Raw genomic sequence first — 15,981 nt, forward strand, 5'->3', positions numbered from 1 at the left:
TTTCGTGCTCATCTGTTTGAAATCTATTAATTACTAAAAAAATAAGGGGAGGGGGATTTTTGAATTAAGATTTAATTTTTTCTTACTGACTGTCCCTTTGTCTAAGGGATGGCAACCCCCTAGATTTGGTAAAGAAGCCCTGATGTGCAATAAAACTTTTTATGTCAGTATTCGCAGGTCTGTAATTCGCCTGTAATAAACTGCCTAAAAACTTGATCTGAAATTGATATAATAAAAATTCCTAAATTATTTCACTGTTTTAAATGATACAAATAATAATATGTAGATAGGGCATAACACTTTATATGATTTTCACTCAGCTTCTTATTGATCTGGATATTTGTTAGTGCAGATTGCTTTCGATCTCACATAATTGGAACTAACTAGTTTTGGCCAAAGACCTTGAAAATCTAAACAAAATAAACATGTCCAATGTGAACAACTGCCGCAGAAACTTGGTTTCCATGGCAAGTGACTTAGTGAAACAATAATGAATGAAGCTGGAGAATGAGTTGATTGTTAAAAGTTGAAAAGCGAAAGATTTGATTTTTAATAGTTATTCAACAGTTTGTTTATCGCATGTTTTATCTTACCATCGAGGAGGCTAAAGGATTTTTCGGGGGGGGGGAGGGGGGGGGTAAACAAATTGTAAAAACGCATCAAAAATTTGTTTATATGCATTTTTTTTACGTTTTTACGTGTTGCACAAAAATTTTAGAGAGGGGGAGAATAAATCCCGCTAACCCCTCCCCCCTACAGCCATACTTGCCATTATTTAGCTATCTAGAAAAATAGCCTACTTTATATTTTAGTTGAAAATTTTTCCTGTATTGTCGTATATTTTCTTTCAGTGAAGTCTTTATTTTTCACTATTCTAACTGTATTTGAAGAAAAATTCCGTAATCTTCATTGTTAGAATTTAACCAATTAAAAGTTTGTCTATTTATAATATACAGTCACTGTGTCAGGAACTTAGATTGAGCATAATTTTCTCCATGGAGCGTTCCTAGTTATTCAGCTAATAAATGAATGGATATTACTGCATACAAAAGGGGGATTTGAATAGTAAACAGATGAAGAAGGGGATCTTGCCCTGTAAATGAGTCACTTATGTTAATGATCCTCTGATTTAATGATGAAGAATATAGCACCTATGAATAGTCATGTCAAAAATTTGCACATAAGCTTGATATTTGAATAGCAGTTGAAAAATTCAATAATATATTAAATTGGAAACAGCTTTTATAATGATGACGGTGTAAAGTATTTAACATCAATTCGAGAAGCATTTCCGGGTATCTCTTTTCTTAGTTAGTTGAGCATTTATGTGTCAACGATAACGGTCCAGGGGGGAGCTCTTGGGACTAAAGCTAGTCGTGGGAAAGGGGTCGTTCCCAGGGCTGGAACTTCCGTTCCAGAAAAGTTACATTCTTCGCTCATTTCTAAAGGGAGTCCATCTTTCACCTCCGTCGTAGCTAGTTGTTCTTGTGCTACCTTATTTTCTCTATGTGTATTCTCACGTTATTTAATAAAGACCATGTACCAACGTTTATCGTCTATCCTTGGAATTTACGTAAACCATTACATCTGCCAATATAAAAGGGTATAAAGAAACCAAAAAGAGGTTTACAGAGTGGTGGCAAGCGGTTAAGACTAGTGGAGCATATATCACTAGTGGAAAACCTCCAAGTGACATTTGAGTGACCGTTATAAGTATTTAGGACATCTTACGCTAAATACTGGCAACACATTGAAGAGCTATTTGGCCCGTTACCAAAATTGCTTGTGATATTGAGCCGCAAATACTACAAAAGACTGATAAAAAGACATCGAAATGTTACGAGGTATTGAACCTTTTTCTATTCAAAGCGCCTTCTTGAGAAACACTTTCTTTTAAATGAACATTTTGAAATAGGCTGTTACACAATGCCTAATATGGATTTCCTCGCGATAGCTTCTACATACTAATTCAAATTTCTACAACTGAGAGTCTCCGGTTGATTTCTACCTTCACTTAGCCATTTTACGTTTGGTGTTTTTTTTACCTGATTTGATACAGTCGACGTGTGATCTACATTTGACAGTTTCCAACCAAAATTTAACATTGTGAATTCGATAATCGAAAATTAATTCTCAATTGTGACTCCATTTGACGCTAGTGATTTAATTTAGACCAACTGCAATTAGATGTAAGATAGACGACCTTTCATAAGTGATTTAGCACGACTAAACAACCCAGTAAATTTTATTAGACCCTCGTTGTTAAAGGTGAAGTTTATTGCCCAATATCTGGCGTCCATAATTAAGGAGATGTGTTTAAAACAAATATTTAAATTTTTTGAATAATTGCTTTTCAAATTTTAATCTCAATATGTCAGTTTTTATTCCTATTCTCGATCCGGCGGAAACTGGATATAACAAAAAGGTTGCTTTTGATTTTGTAAAACAGTGGAGGGGAGATGGCATATCTCCACCTCTTTTATTTGACTCAAATGATCCTGATTTCAATCAAGATGAACTTTATGATTACCTTCAAAAGATCAAGACATGGGTCCCAACAAACCCTCCAACTCCCCTGAGCACCACCCCAATTAATCCTCCAATAGAACAGCCTCAACAGTCCCAAGTAATAGGATCGCTAATTGACCCTTTTTTTTTATTAATAACGCCACTCACAAATTCAGAAACTGGAAAAATAATTAAGTTTGTTAAAAAATTTGTTACAAAGTTACAAAAATTGAGTTTGTTTCAAAGTTAAAAAAAAAAATTTTTAAGTTGTTGTTAAATTGGTCTGATTCAAAAGCTTTGCGCCATTTTTGGCCCATGGTTTGTTTCGCTCCTTTTTTTGGGAATCTGGATCCCACGATTATAAATTTGTCAAGTTTAAAAGGTGGATTACTTGTAGTATATACCCCAGGCAAAATAGTAGGCAAAATAGTTGCAGGGTTTGTAGGCGTGGCTCAATTTAAGGAAAAGGGTATATCTATTCTATAGAAGGATGCAAAGATTAGGAAGGTCATTTAGGGTGTCCTTAGAAGCCAGGGATGATGGTGTAGTTCTTGGAAGATTTGCTCTAAATTTATTCAAGGAGTGGATCAGACCGTCCTACAAACGGTATTTGTTAGAGAATAGTGCAGAATTTTTTTTTGTTTAGGTGATGCGTATAAGGTTGCAATACAATATGAACAGATAGAACAGATAGTGGGGAAAGGAGACACGTCTTCTTTTTCCGATGAATTTCTTTCTGCGCTGACGAGGGTGAAATTTGGACTCAATGATAATGAGAAGGCACTGCGAGATGGCACTGATTCCTCGCAGGGCGGTTTGGCTATCCAGGAACAGGGAGCTGGTTCTGAGGTCCCGGGTGTTGGTACGGAGTCCTCACGTGATGGTTTTTTTTGTTGAACTTCGAGATATGTTTTAATTTACGAAGGGTGGTTTGGATATACAGGACTCTCGTGCGGTGAGTAAGTTCACGTGTGTTGGTACAGAGCAAAAACTGGATGGTTTTTTTTGTTGCAAATAGACAGGTTACTGATTCCTCGCAGGGAGGTTTGGCTACCCAGGCACAGGGAGCGGGTTTTAATGTCACGAGGGATGGTCCTGATGCATCACGGGATGGTTTTTTTTAGGTGCACTTCTAGAGGGTACTGATTCCTCGCAAGGTGTTGTTGCTAACCATGAAAATGTAGCTGGTTTTTAGGTCCCGGGGGATGGTAATGATGCCTCACGGGACGGGTTTTTTTGTTGCACTGCGAGATGTTACTGATGCCTCGCAGGGCGGTTTGGCTACCCAGGGAGAGGGAGCTGGTTGTAATATCTCGCGAGATGAGGTTGATGCCTCACGGGATTGTTTTAATGCGTAGCGCTAATAGTTATGTAGAAATATCAACAGTAGTACTGCCATTTGTCGAACCACAAGTTAGTAGAGCAAAACCAAATAGGTCTAGACCGAGGCGTTCCGCAGCACTAAAACCCCGAGGATTTTATTGGGAATAATACCTTAACGTCATTGCAGCAGGGTATGATTTTTAAAGTTTCTGCAATTTCATTTATTTGTCGCTGGTATTTTCAGGATTAATTAGCTTTTCTCGGTCATTCCTTTTACCCTAATCCAAACTTTATACATAATCCCAACTTTCCTTGTCCTCATCAAATTCAGGGGTATGGAGAACAGGTCTATTTTGAATGTATACAGAGAAGAATGAAGTGTTAAAATATCCAGTTTCCGACTACTGTTGTTAGTGTGGTTCGTTTATACTATGTAAGTATTTACTTATGCAAGTATTGTGTAGTGTTTATATTATGTAATTGTTTACTAGTTCATGCTGTAGAATGTTAGTAGGTGAGAAGTGAATAATTTGGGAAGGGAATGTTTTGAATTTAATTAAAGTTTGGGTGTTTAATGAGAATTGGATAAGCCAAATTTGGGAAATTTAACTTAAAACAGGGGGGAGAATCTGTAAAGTATTTAACATCAATTCGAGAAGCATTTCCGGGTATCTCATTTCTTAGTTAGTTGGACATTTATGTGTCAACGATAGCGGTCCAGGGGGGAGCTCTTGGGACTAAAGCTAGTCGTGGGAAAGGGGTTGTTCCCAGGGCTGGAACTTCCGCTCCAGGAAAGTTACATTCTTCGCTCATTTCTAAAGGGAGTCCATCTTTCGCCTCCGTCGTAGCTAGTTGTTCTTGTGCCGCCTTATTTTCTCTATGTGTATTCTCACGTTATTTAATAAAGACCATGTACCAACGTTTATCGTCTATCTTTGGAATTTACGGAAACCATTACATCTGCCAATATAAAAGGGCATAAAGAAACCAAAAAGAGGTTTACAACGGGAAATTCTATTGATGGATATTATAAAATAGTGTATACCTCATGCTTCGAACCAAGAAAGGACGACGTTTGTCACTGCTAAAAATAACAACGCTGCAACTTCAGTGCCCTTAGCCCATTTTGATTCATTATCTCCTGGGAAAAGACTTTACAAAGGCTGGTATTGTTTTTCGAATAATTAATCACAAAGAAGAGAAGAGAATATGCCTTTGTGCACCCGTAGTGAATAAATTCGGCTATGGACTGGTGAATACGGTTGGTCGAAGGTATTTCGGTAGTCGACCGATAGGAGATCGAGAATCGCACTTTTTTAATTAAGCCACCCGACAAAGAGATGGAACAAACGCATTAAGTACAATGTAGTGCTGTAGCGTTTCAGACGTCCGAACGGGTACTTGTCAGGGTTGCCACCCGGTGACAAAACAATCACTAGATTTTGGCGATTTATTTGTTGATTTAGTGATTTTATTCATTAATCTAGTGATTTATGTGCAAATTTAGTGATTTTTTAGTATTGGCAGTATAAAAAACCACTAGAAATAGTGATAAATCACTAAGGGAACCCTGGTACTAGTGAAGGGAAGTAGAGACCTATAAGAAAAGCTAATTGTATATAAAGGTTTCTTTCACCTTAGAAAGGTTGGGAGCTATTGAAGTAGAACGGAGCGGGTCACAAGAATCCGGCACCTTTTACTTTAGTAAAATACGAACGTAGGCCCTCTTCCAAACACTTGGGAAAACTTGCTCTCTGATGCATTTATTAATAATGGAGAAGACTGGCATGGGAGTAGCTTTACGGGAAGGTCACCAGAGTAGGACGCATAATCTGTTTGACTTCATCAACTGTTACACGTCGAAGATAAAGTGAAAAATCAATCAGATTCCTGAATAAACATTAAACGTCGGATCATCTCTATTCGACGCTACTGACACAGCTGGATTTCGACCAATTCTTGAAAAATAATTGAAAAATTTGTTACACATAGCATTCTCCAACTCTTATGCAGGACTCCCACGACGTCATCAAAGTTAATAAAGTTGCACATTAAATTGCACACCATAAAGTTTGTCCCACTCACACAGGAATTTCATCTTTTAGTCTTTACAGCAATTTTTCATAGTAAATAACTGAATTAATCAGACGTGAGACTGAGAAAACCATCTTCTTAAGCATTTTTTCCCTTTCAACAAGTAAGGCTTTTTTTTTTTTTTTTTTTTTTTTTTTTTTTTTATATATATATATCTAATCCTTATTCTTTTCCCAGGCAAAATATAACGGGTCCATAGGGCATTGGACAAGTTTCAGGTTGTCCTTCAATTGGTGACCTTAGAGTAGGAACTGTAACTCAGAGCTTGCGATCGAACGAGCCCTTTCCCAACTTTCTACGACCATTATTTTTGTATGATAACCTCTTAGAGAAAATGGATGGAAGTCATATTGCTCTTTACTAAGTAAATACTTTCACATTGACTGATAGGTTTTTAACTAGAAAAAACATCAGTATTATGGTAGAAAAAACTTATTGCACGATCCTTTGTATTTTTTAGTATTAAAGGAAACATAAGTAGATAGTAAATAAGCACTAAACAAACTACAGAACCAATTATTTCCCGAAGGCCTTGTGTAATTTATTGAAGTACTTGACAGGTTTCGTATATTATCTTTTTCTTCTTTTAATTGCTTAGGAAAAAAAAACTTCGATTACTTTGACTATTTTTCGTGGTATGTTTTTCCCCAGTCGATCTTGGGATATCTTCCTTTGTTGTCGCTACAATTCAGTTAAGCATTGATGAATCAAGTTTTATAAATCCATGGAAGCTCTTAGAGCGGCATTCATTAATATCCTTCCCAATTAAAAATTAAACTTCCTTTCTCCTTTCCACCTGTTCGTCTGGATGAAGTGGTATTGATTTCCAAGGTAGCACTGGCTTTGTTCAGGTCAGCTGTTTCTTGACGCAATTAATCATACTTTTTAACGTGAACAATGAAGGATCTAAGATTTTCCAGCTCACTCTACCAGAATAGATGCTTTTGAATCGAAAGTATTGTTGGTTTTGAACTAAGGAAATTATTTCTGGTGCAAATTTTGAATGAGCTTGCTAATGATGGACGGTCTAGCAAGAAGGATAGGAGTTCTCCTTAATTGGATTCGATTCAGTCGTCTTCTCTAATGAGCTCCTTGTTGTAATGAAGTTTTCTAATGGGTGTGATATTATAAGGTTTTAATTATACAGTCAATTTATTATGCTGGTCAGAAAAGTTGGGAAAGAAAAGAAAAGCTAGGAATTGCCAAAACCCCATTTTCACTTTTTCAAGCAGAAAAGAGCACAATTGTGATTACATTCAAATAATGTACCTTAATTGGAATTTTGGGGAGAGAAGTCTTAGCTTTGTTATGCATGCTCACACAAATTACTGTCTTTTCGAATCATATCTAAATTCATATTTTCACTAGTGCCTTTCTATTGGAATTATTGACAACCAGTTAGGCTTATTGAGGGGGTAGTTTCGAAATAACGGACAGCTTCACTTATCAGAATAGTCCTATTAGTAAAGGTGGTAGTTATTCCAAGGTGGTAAATGTAGTGAAGATGTAAAAATTAGAATAGGTTAAATAAAGTTTGAAAGAATAGGAAGACAAATCTGGGAACTAAGATTAGGATATTGGAAGCCACATTCATGACAGAGGACAAATATGACTGTACCGTAGGCGCTTCGGAAGGCTGAGGCAGAATTTTGTAATGTTAATTTTTTTTATTGGAGTGGAGGAGGAGCTTGCCTAAATGTGTTGGCCTCGCGCGGCTTGGTGCTCTAGTGCGTTGTCAGCAGGAGTAGTAGTCATTCTCGTTTTTTAAGAACTTGCTTCTCTAAGGAATAATTTTTTCGTTAACTGTTGATCTTGTGCTTCGACTAGCCGAGTCTTACTGTTCCTACCCCATTTTCAAACAAAATCAACTCGAAATTTCATAGTTGACCAACTTGTCGGTCAATTAATCATTGAAGTAAATTTTTGCATGGTCTTCACATGGGGAAACACGCTAAATTCCGAAAGAGCGGAATAGAAGAGATCTGAAATTCAAAAAGAACTTGCTTGTGAGCAAGCTAAATTGATTAGTCAACATTGTTTTGGTTTTCTCAGTTCTTATAGCGAATTTTTTTAAACTCGTGTTCGCTAGCCTTACAAATTCATTCGGTTCTATCGTTTTTTTATTTCTTTTTCAAAAAATGACAGTTGATAAACCTCTCAGCGGTCATCGATCTTTCTTAGTAAAAATTTGCTCATGATCAGTCCAATTATTATAGATACCACCCTAGATCTTTAGGTCTAACTGTAAAGCGTATTTTATACGCTTAGACTCTAGACTTACTAACTTACAATCTTTAGATAAAATACTATGGATGTTAGCTTCATGATAATTCCTTGGCAATGGTGCAGCCACTTAAGTTTCCTTTTTTTTTTTGGGGGGGGGGGGAGGGTGTTGTCACAAAAACTGGAAAAATACTGTAGAAACCAAGGGAACCCGGAATTGTAGAGGAAAGGAGCCCCTCCCCTGTCTACTTGCCTAGTCATGATTATAGGAAACAGTTTTATCACCACCCAATTACAAACAGAAAATGACAAGGCTAGATACTTCAATGCATGATGTAATTATAAGATAGTAAAGTTTGTGACAAAGTGTAATGCTATCGCTGGAGGAATGTCATACCGTTTTCACCAATATTTTCCCTCGGTAAATCTGGAGCTGTCCAACGCAACCAATGGAAGTCAGAACAAATATTTATACAGAAAATTTTAAGTTAAAAGAAAATACAAAATATAAAAAGTTGTTTCTATACCATATTTTTTACTGTGATGAATGCTGTCTCAAATTTCCAGAAACTTCATTTTTTTAAAATTGTGTATTTACTAGATCAAAATTGAAGGTTCGTTACTTCTACATAAAGCTTATCAACTAACCACAATCTCATTTAGTTTATCCGAATTCCTTTATTTACTCCCTAATTGGGAATTATATCATTTTCTCTTGCGGTTGCTAATGTCGATCACCCTCTTTTAGCCATCCAGAATGTTTTTGAGAATTTAAGGAAATGTTTTCTGTAAAAGAAATTCCTAATAAGAACCCAATTTGAATATTAGCCAGAAGTAAGATGCTCTTTTCTAATTTGCCTTGTTTTCTACAGCTCTATTTAGTAGTTTGATTCTATCATTTATTACATTCAAGTGAACAAGTGAACAGAAATACAAGCGAAAGATCAAATTTTCGAAAAGAAACTCAGTTTTTTTTATTTCGGCTAATTTAAAGGATGTATTTTTTTTTTCTTTTTAGCCTGCTCTCGGGGTTGTTTCGCCAAGCTCAGCTTTGCTATTCGTTGTCCTTTGTCCAGTTGGTCCTTACTTTGCATCGGGTCAGAAACCGGTATCCCTATTGGCTGATCCAAGTTATGTCAGGGCATGGCCAGGAGGATGTGGTGCTATGAAAATGGGATCCAATTACGCCCCTACAATTCGTATCCAGAAGGTTGCTGAGCAATCAGGCCATCAGCAAGTCCTCTGGCTTTATGGTGATGATCATCAGCTGACCGAAGCTGGAACGATGAACATATTCGTCTTCCTCAAAAATAAAAACGGAGGTAAACGTTTGAAATTTGCCTTCTTGTCCAATCCACTTTCCGTGCTTTTGTGTGTTCTTGTAATGACTTTTTTGTTTTTGAATAACCAAGGGATTGTCGCCGTTTTCTAGGAAGAGTATGCTTCTAGGATTTTTAAAATACCGCGTCTGTTCTTTTTTTTAAAATCCTCAGTAAACTTTCATAATATGAAAATTTTTGAACATGATCTAAACATCTTAGCATGTAAACATGAAATATTTAATCGTGTTCTAAACATTTATTACACATGCTAATGCAATTTAATACTTAAATATGATCTCAACATCTAAGAACTTTGGGATTGTGAGAAGGAAAGACATCTCCATAGAGCCCTGTCAGTTTTACTCCTGAAATGAAGCACATTTTAACGCTCTTTATTTTTAATTCTCTGTTTACTAACCAAGAAAGTTGTCAAAGATTAGTGACTAGGAGGCAACATCACTCTTTACCAATGGTCTGGTTGCAAATTTACAAATGGTCAGGATGTAGCTGAGGAGGTGCTTGGCCACACAAAACGAAAACAGCGAGCCTAGGTCTCTGACCACACTATAGAACTAGTCGAGAAGAAGCGACCCCTCGTGGGAGGTGCAAAAGAACACTTAAAGGTAGCCCACAAAGCAGTCACTGAAACGGGACAGAGAACAGTACTGGTCACATCTGGCGAGTGAGTTATAAGCGTCCAAGAGCCACAACAGCAGGAAAATGTTCAAACTCTTGAAAGAAGCGACAGGAAAAGCTCCTGTAGCGGTTGAAACACTGAAGGATAAGTCCGGAGAACTCATCCGAACAGAAGGAGGGCGCATAGAACGCTGGCGAGAGCATTTTTTCGAGCTACTGAACCCTGTCGAACCCCCTTGCGATCTACCTGCCTTTTCGAGTGCTGCTGGAGAGCCCTACGCAATAAACCTCGATTCGCCAAATATTGCGGACGTACTAAAAGCGCTGAAGTGCATGAAAAACAATAAAACTCCAGGAGAGGATTGGATTCCTTACGAAGACATTCCCAAAAGACTGGAAAGTATCTGTCCTCGTTCCGCTACACAAAAAAGGAGATAAGGCCATCCTACATTCGTGGTTATGGAAGATACATCTGATCATTGTATTTTAATGTCTGATTTCAAAGCGCAAAAGATAGTCAATAAAGAAAATCCTATGAAGAGGAGAAATTTCTCACAAGTAAATATGAATGAACTGAAATCTAATCTTAGCGATGTAGATTGGAGCGAAGTTACTAATGAGAATGACCCAGATACTTCCCTAGGTATACTTTATCAAATTTTGAATAAAAAACTGGACCTTCACTGCCCATTTATAACTACATATCGGAAAAGAACCTCGCCCAAAAGCCTTGTATAAGTGTATCACTTTTAAAATCTACCAAGGAAAAAAATCGGCTGTATAAGATAAAAATGAAATACCCCTCGGCTCATAATGTACAGCGATTCAAAAATCATAAAAATTTGCTTGTTAAAATTCTTAGAACAAGTGAACAAATTTATTACGAAAATTCATTTAAAAAGTCGGATTCACCTCGGACTACAAGGAATTTAATCAAGGAAAAAATTGGGAATAATACTAAGACACCACACCCTGAAGTGATCAAGAATGAAAATGGTGTTGAATTGAAGGAGAAAGATGATGTTGCAGATTATTTTTGTAATTATTTTTCTCATATTAGTACTGCTGTTGAACTGAGGTTCCCTGAATCTCTGTTTTATTCATATAAAGAATCTGTCCCGCCATCTGAATATTCTTGTATGTTTCTGGCCCCTGTTACTTTTGGTGAGTTCCAGAAACTAATAGCGGATTTAAAGACTGGTAATTCCCAAGGCTTATATTGATTCTCCAGAAGTATTCTAAACGAAATGGCTTGTCTAATCTATATCCCATTGCTTTATATTTTAAATGTGTCGATGTCATCAGGGATCTTTCCAGAAGTTTGGAAATCTGCACGAGTTATTCCAATTCCTGAGAAAGGTGATAAGAGAGATATTGGCAACTATCGTCCAATAGTTATTCTTTCTCCAGTATCTAAGGTTCTAGAACAAATTATTCAAAAAGAATTGTTTCGTATTTCGATAAAAGAAATTTATTTACTAAAAATCAGTTTGGATTCAGGTCGGGTCAATCTACTGAACAAGCTATTGCTGCGCTAATTTTGGAGATTACAATCTTCAACAAATTATTTCCATGATTTGGGTATAATTGAGACTCCCATTTCTCCTGCCCACCCCGTCCACTCCAAGAAGTATCGCCTTCCTCCAATTAAATCAGAAAGAACTAGATTCTCAACAGATACGCGATTCCTCATATTGTAATAAACTTAATTTAGTAGAAATGTTTTCAAGTTTCAAGAGCAGATGTTCTTTGAAAAAACATATTTCAAAAATGGTTCTTTGTCTGGATGTCGGGATTGATGAATAATTGATATTAGTATGAATTGTGTTGTGGTGTTCTCGCGGTGGGGTGGCCTCCTCTGTTATCTCCTACCTTGTATTTTTTTTTTTTTTTTTTTTTTTTTTTTTTATTATCCTTTATTTGTTATTTCGGCATTTTCTTATATTTGTTTATGGCCGACACATCGAGCCCTGCTCTCCGTCGACCAGTTTAGAAATTTATTTGTCATTTGTTTTTGTCAATAAAGGATCTTAGTGTTCTTAGTGCTAATCCGCGGAAACTATAGAGGTATCTCCCTGATCGACCATGCCATGAAGATCTTCGGCGTCATTCTTTTGAATCGATTCAAAGACGCACGAGACAAGTTAACCCGACCTGAAAAAGCAGGCCTCAGACCAGGCAGAGGCTGTCCAGAATAGATATTGACGATTCACCTCATCCTTCAGCAGTACAGCAGATTTCATCTACCCCTTCTCATCGCCTTTATTGACTTAGTAGCTGCCTTCGATTCTGTCATCAGAGAGGAGCTATGGAGAATTACGGCTGAAGACGGTGCGCCACAGGAGCTCATTGAGATACTCCGAAGTGCGTATAAGGGCACTGAGACTTGCGTCAGTGTTACCGGCAATGACACTCCAAAGTTTCCAGTGGAGTTTGGGGTAAAGCAGGGATGCCTCCTTCCGCCTATATTATTCAGCTACGCGATAGACTGGATCATGAATAATGCAATGAGAAACCACAGCGGAATAGTCTTCGGACAAATAACTGGTTTCCTGCAGTCCCTGACAGATCCGGACTTCGCACACGACGTTGTTGAGCTGGAAACTACCGCCGACGGCTTACAAGGCATGATCAACGATACTTCTGAGGTCTCAAAGCGCATCGGACTGGCCATCCGCAGTGCAAAGACCAAAGTATTGGCTCTCAACCAACATACTGCTTGCCAGGTTACCCTCGACGGTGAGCCAATAGAAAACTTCGAGGAATTGAAGCATCTTGGCTCAATCATAACACCAGATAGTGGAGCTGAAAGGGATATCTCTGCCTGCATAGCAAAAGCCTGGGGAGTCTTTACTAGTCTGAAAAAAGCACTATGGACCAGATTGGAGATCTCAATCAGAACAAAAGTCAGAATCTATGTTGCAACTGTTCGAGCAGTATCACTGTATGCTTGCGAGACATGGCCGATCAAGGCTGAAGGCGCGAGAACTTTTGACATGTTCGGCCACCGCTGCCTTCGTTACATCCTCCGCATTAAGAGATGGGGCAGGATTTCCAATAGTGAAGTAAGGAGTCGCTGTGGCTAATCCGAAGAGCTATCGATTGTCATTAAAAGACGTCGCCTGAAGCTCCTCGGCCATAAATTGCGCCGTCCCGAAGGCACGATATGTCGAAACGTCCTTGTCTGCGAACCAGCCTCCTCCTGAACACGTAAACCAGGAGGACAAAAGAAGAACCTGTGGCAAAAATTCAAGGAGGACCTGGAATCGGGGGGAAAATTCGGGAGACACGGTCGGAGATGGGACAAAGACTGGCTGAAGATCGCCGGAGAAGCTGCAGCCGACAGGTCCAAGTGGTCGTCAGAAGTCATTCCAAGATCCTTTGGTGCCGTGTTGGAAAGTTCATCGTCTGGTTCCCGCCGAAAGTAAAGTAAAGTCAGTGTCTCCGTCATGAACGCGTGGCTTAGATAGCCTGGTCCATACCTAGGTCCATATCATGCAGAAAACTGCATACATAGAATAATTATACCAAATATTCCATAAAGAGAAAAGAAAGAGTAGACTCCCTCCTCCCTGATTAGGCTGAGAGGATAAGACTGCACAAATAATGATAAGAATTGTTCCTGAGAGTAGAGTGAAGATTGGGAATTCACGAATGTATCGGTCTCAGGCAGTTAACGCTGCAGCTTTTAGCAGTAATAGGGGCTAGTAGTTGTAATATAGCTCTTGTTCTGAACTGCAAAGTTTTCTACTTTTGGGCACGATTGAAACAATATTCTTGTGTTGGTTTCTTTACTTGATCTGTTTTAAAGAATATGGGAATCTGACATGATTTTTTTTTTCTTATTTTTTTTAAAGAATGGGCCACAAAAAAAAAAGTTTCCACAGAAATCACTACCACTTAATTTTTTCATGTCCGGGCGCATATCTCTGTGATTGGGACAAGCAAAAATATAAACAAAATAACACTTCAGGGACTTATGCAATTCCTTAAAAAAATCTCACCCCTCTACTCCCTTACTTGCCCCTACCAAACATATAGCCAGACACAGCCGCCAAAAATAAAATAGGTTATCAGTGCTGCTTTAATGAAACCCATCCACTCTTGCTTTGCATTTCATGCTTTCTGAATTAAGCCAATACTTGCCCAATCAGACCTACAATCAATCTTATTTTAACACTAATAAAAGCTTGTCACATTGCTATATGCATAACCATACCAGTACACAAAATAAGGGGGGGGCTGATATTTCGAGGTGTATCTCTTCCCTTGGCAAATAGAACATATTGGTACAAAATGTATTTGATTTACTTTATTTAACGCGCTGTACCCCCCCTCCCAAGGGTTGGAACTTTGTGCAGCCTGTGCACTTCTGTTCATAGTCGTTTTCGCTAGACAAATGAATCTGTTTAAAAAAGTATAAATATTTTTTTTATTTCCTTTTTACCTTTCGTAAGATGAAGAGGGTGCTTTTTTTCAAGCTCCATTTATTTTTCAATATATAGTTTGCTTTTTCCCTAGCTATCAATCAGCTTGTCAGAGCGTACAATTTTCATCTTTTTAAGCTTAACCGCTTCCGTTCCATTAAATCTATCTATTTCTGTTATTACAAAAACCACCTTTGACGTCTTTTGCGGTTGACTAGGATGTTTCTCATCTCTCTAGCACGTGGTTAAGTATGAACCCAGTGCCCTGTTTAATATTGCATTTTTAATACATTTTGTGACATGAATTAGGAGCAGTCACTCTTATCTTTCATTTTTCTTCTTTTCTTGTCAGCTGTAATTTTTATTGGATGAATAAAGGGGAAGGTGGCTTTTTTTTTCTCTGTCCTAAGTGATACATATATTACCATAAAAGTCGGACAAGGATAGCGAATTTGCTGGTAAATCATTTGGCATAGTAAGGCGGTAAAAGTCAAAAAATTACTAGTAAAGGCTATCAATACATGCTTTTATCAAATCAGTATATAAGAGGGTGAAATTTACGTGTTAAAATCCTCATAGCAATGGCTCAGTTGTACCGTCCTTAACCATATGCAAGTAAAGAAAGCTGTGCGGACAAAGTCATTGTTTCTTTGTTCTTTTATCTGTATGTTCGATAAATTTTCACCGGTTTAGCATTAGACACCAAGCATACACTGATTCTATTTAGTAAAAGAAGTTAAACAAGCATTTGTAATTCTTTTTAAGAAAAGATCCACTTTTTCTACCTTGTTTAATGTGTGTCAAGGCTGAAGTTTCGGGATGACATTGCAAAGTACTGGATTTCTTATGTTCTTGTTCTAGGTCAAAGTATCTTAAATGGCTTACAACTAGGGCCCGGCCGATATGGATTTTTTAGGTCCGATACCGATGTATCGGTAGCGTACCGATATAATTTGCCGATAAATTCCCCTCCGGAAAAACAAATCACCTAAAGTTTAAACCCCCCTTACTCTGCCCATATTCATACTCATATGTTTCTCCCTGATCTATCAAACTGTTCGTGGTAACGAACTGTAAGTAAGGAGCGACCCGGCTCAATAGTAACCGAAACTCTAAAGACGGAATTTTGATACCAATAGATGCATCAAAAGAATCGTATTTTTATGATGATTTCAAATATATAAATTTCATCAAGTTTAGTTCTACCCATTAAAAGTTACGCGCCTGAGAAGATCTGCCTGATTTTCGGAAAAAGGAGGAAAACACCCCCTAAACGTCGTAGAACCTCAATGAAAATCACAGCATCAGATTCAGCGTATCAGACAACCCTATGGTTACGTGGGAGAATCTCCGTGGGCGAAGGGACGTTGCTACGAAGGGGTCGCCGGATTTCCCAGCATTATTTAAAAAAAAACGATCAGAAATTAAATTAAAAAGAAAAACAAGTT

The 15,981-nt window shown here is 37.8% G+C and overlaps 1 protein-coding gene across 1 annotated transcript in view; it reads left to right on the forward strand.

Moving 5' to 3' along the window:
* Window positions 1–15,981, forward strand: part of Bcat (Branched chain amino acid transaminase) — a 51,461-nt gene that overhangs the window by 21,913 nt on the left and 13,567 nt on the right. Inside the window, exon 5 of the mRNA XM_089088359.1 lies at window positions 9,167–9,470. Coding sequence (XP_088944485.1) covers window positions 9,167–9,470 — 304 coding nt within the window. The remainder of the gene's footprint in view (window positions 1–9,166; window positions 9,471–15,981) is intronic.

The sequence above is a fragment of the Artemia sp. Qi Xiang Cuo genome, chromosome 4 (assembly GCF_049724085.1).
Source record: "Artemia sp. Qi Xiang Cuo chromosome 4, ASM4972408v1, whole genome shotgun sequence".
NCBI classification, from domain to species: Eukaryota; Metazoa; Arthropoda; class Branchiopoda; order Anostraca; family Artemiidae; genus Artemia; species Artemia sp. Qi Xiang Cuo.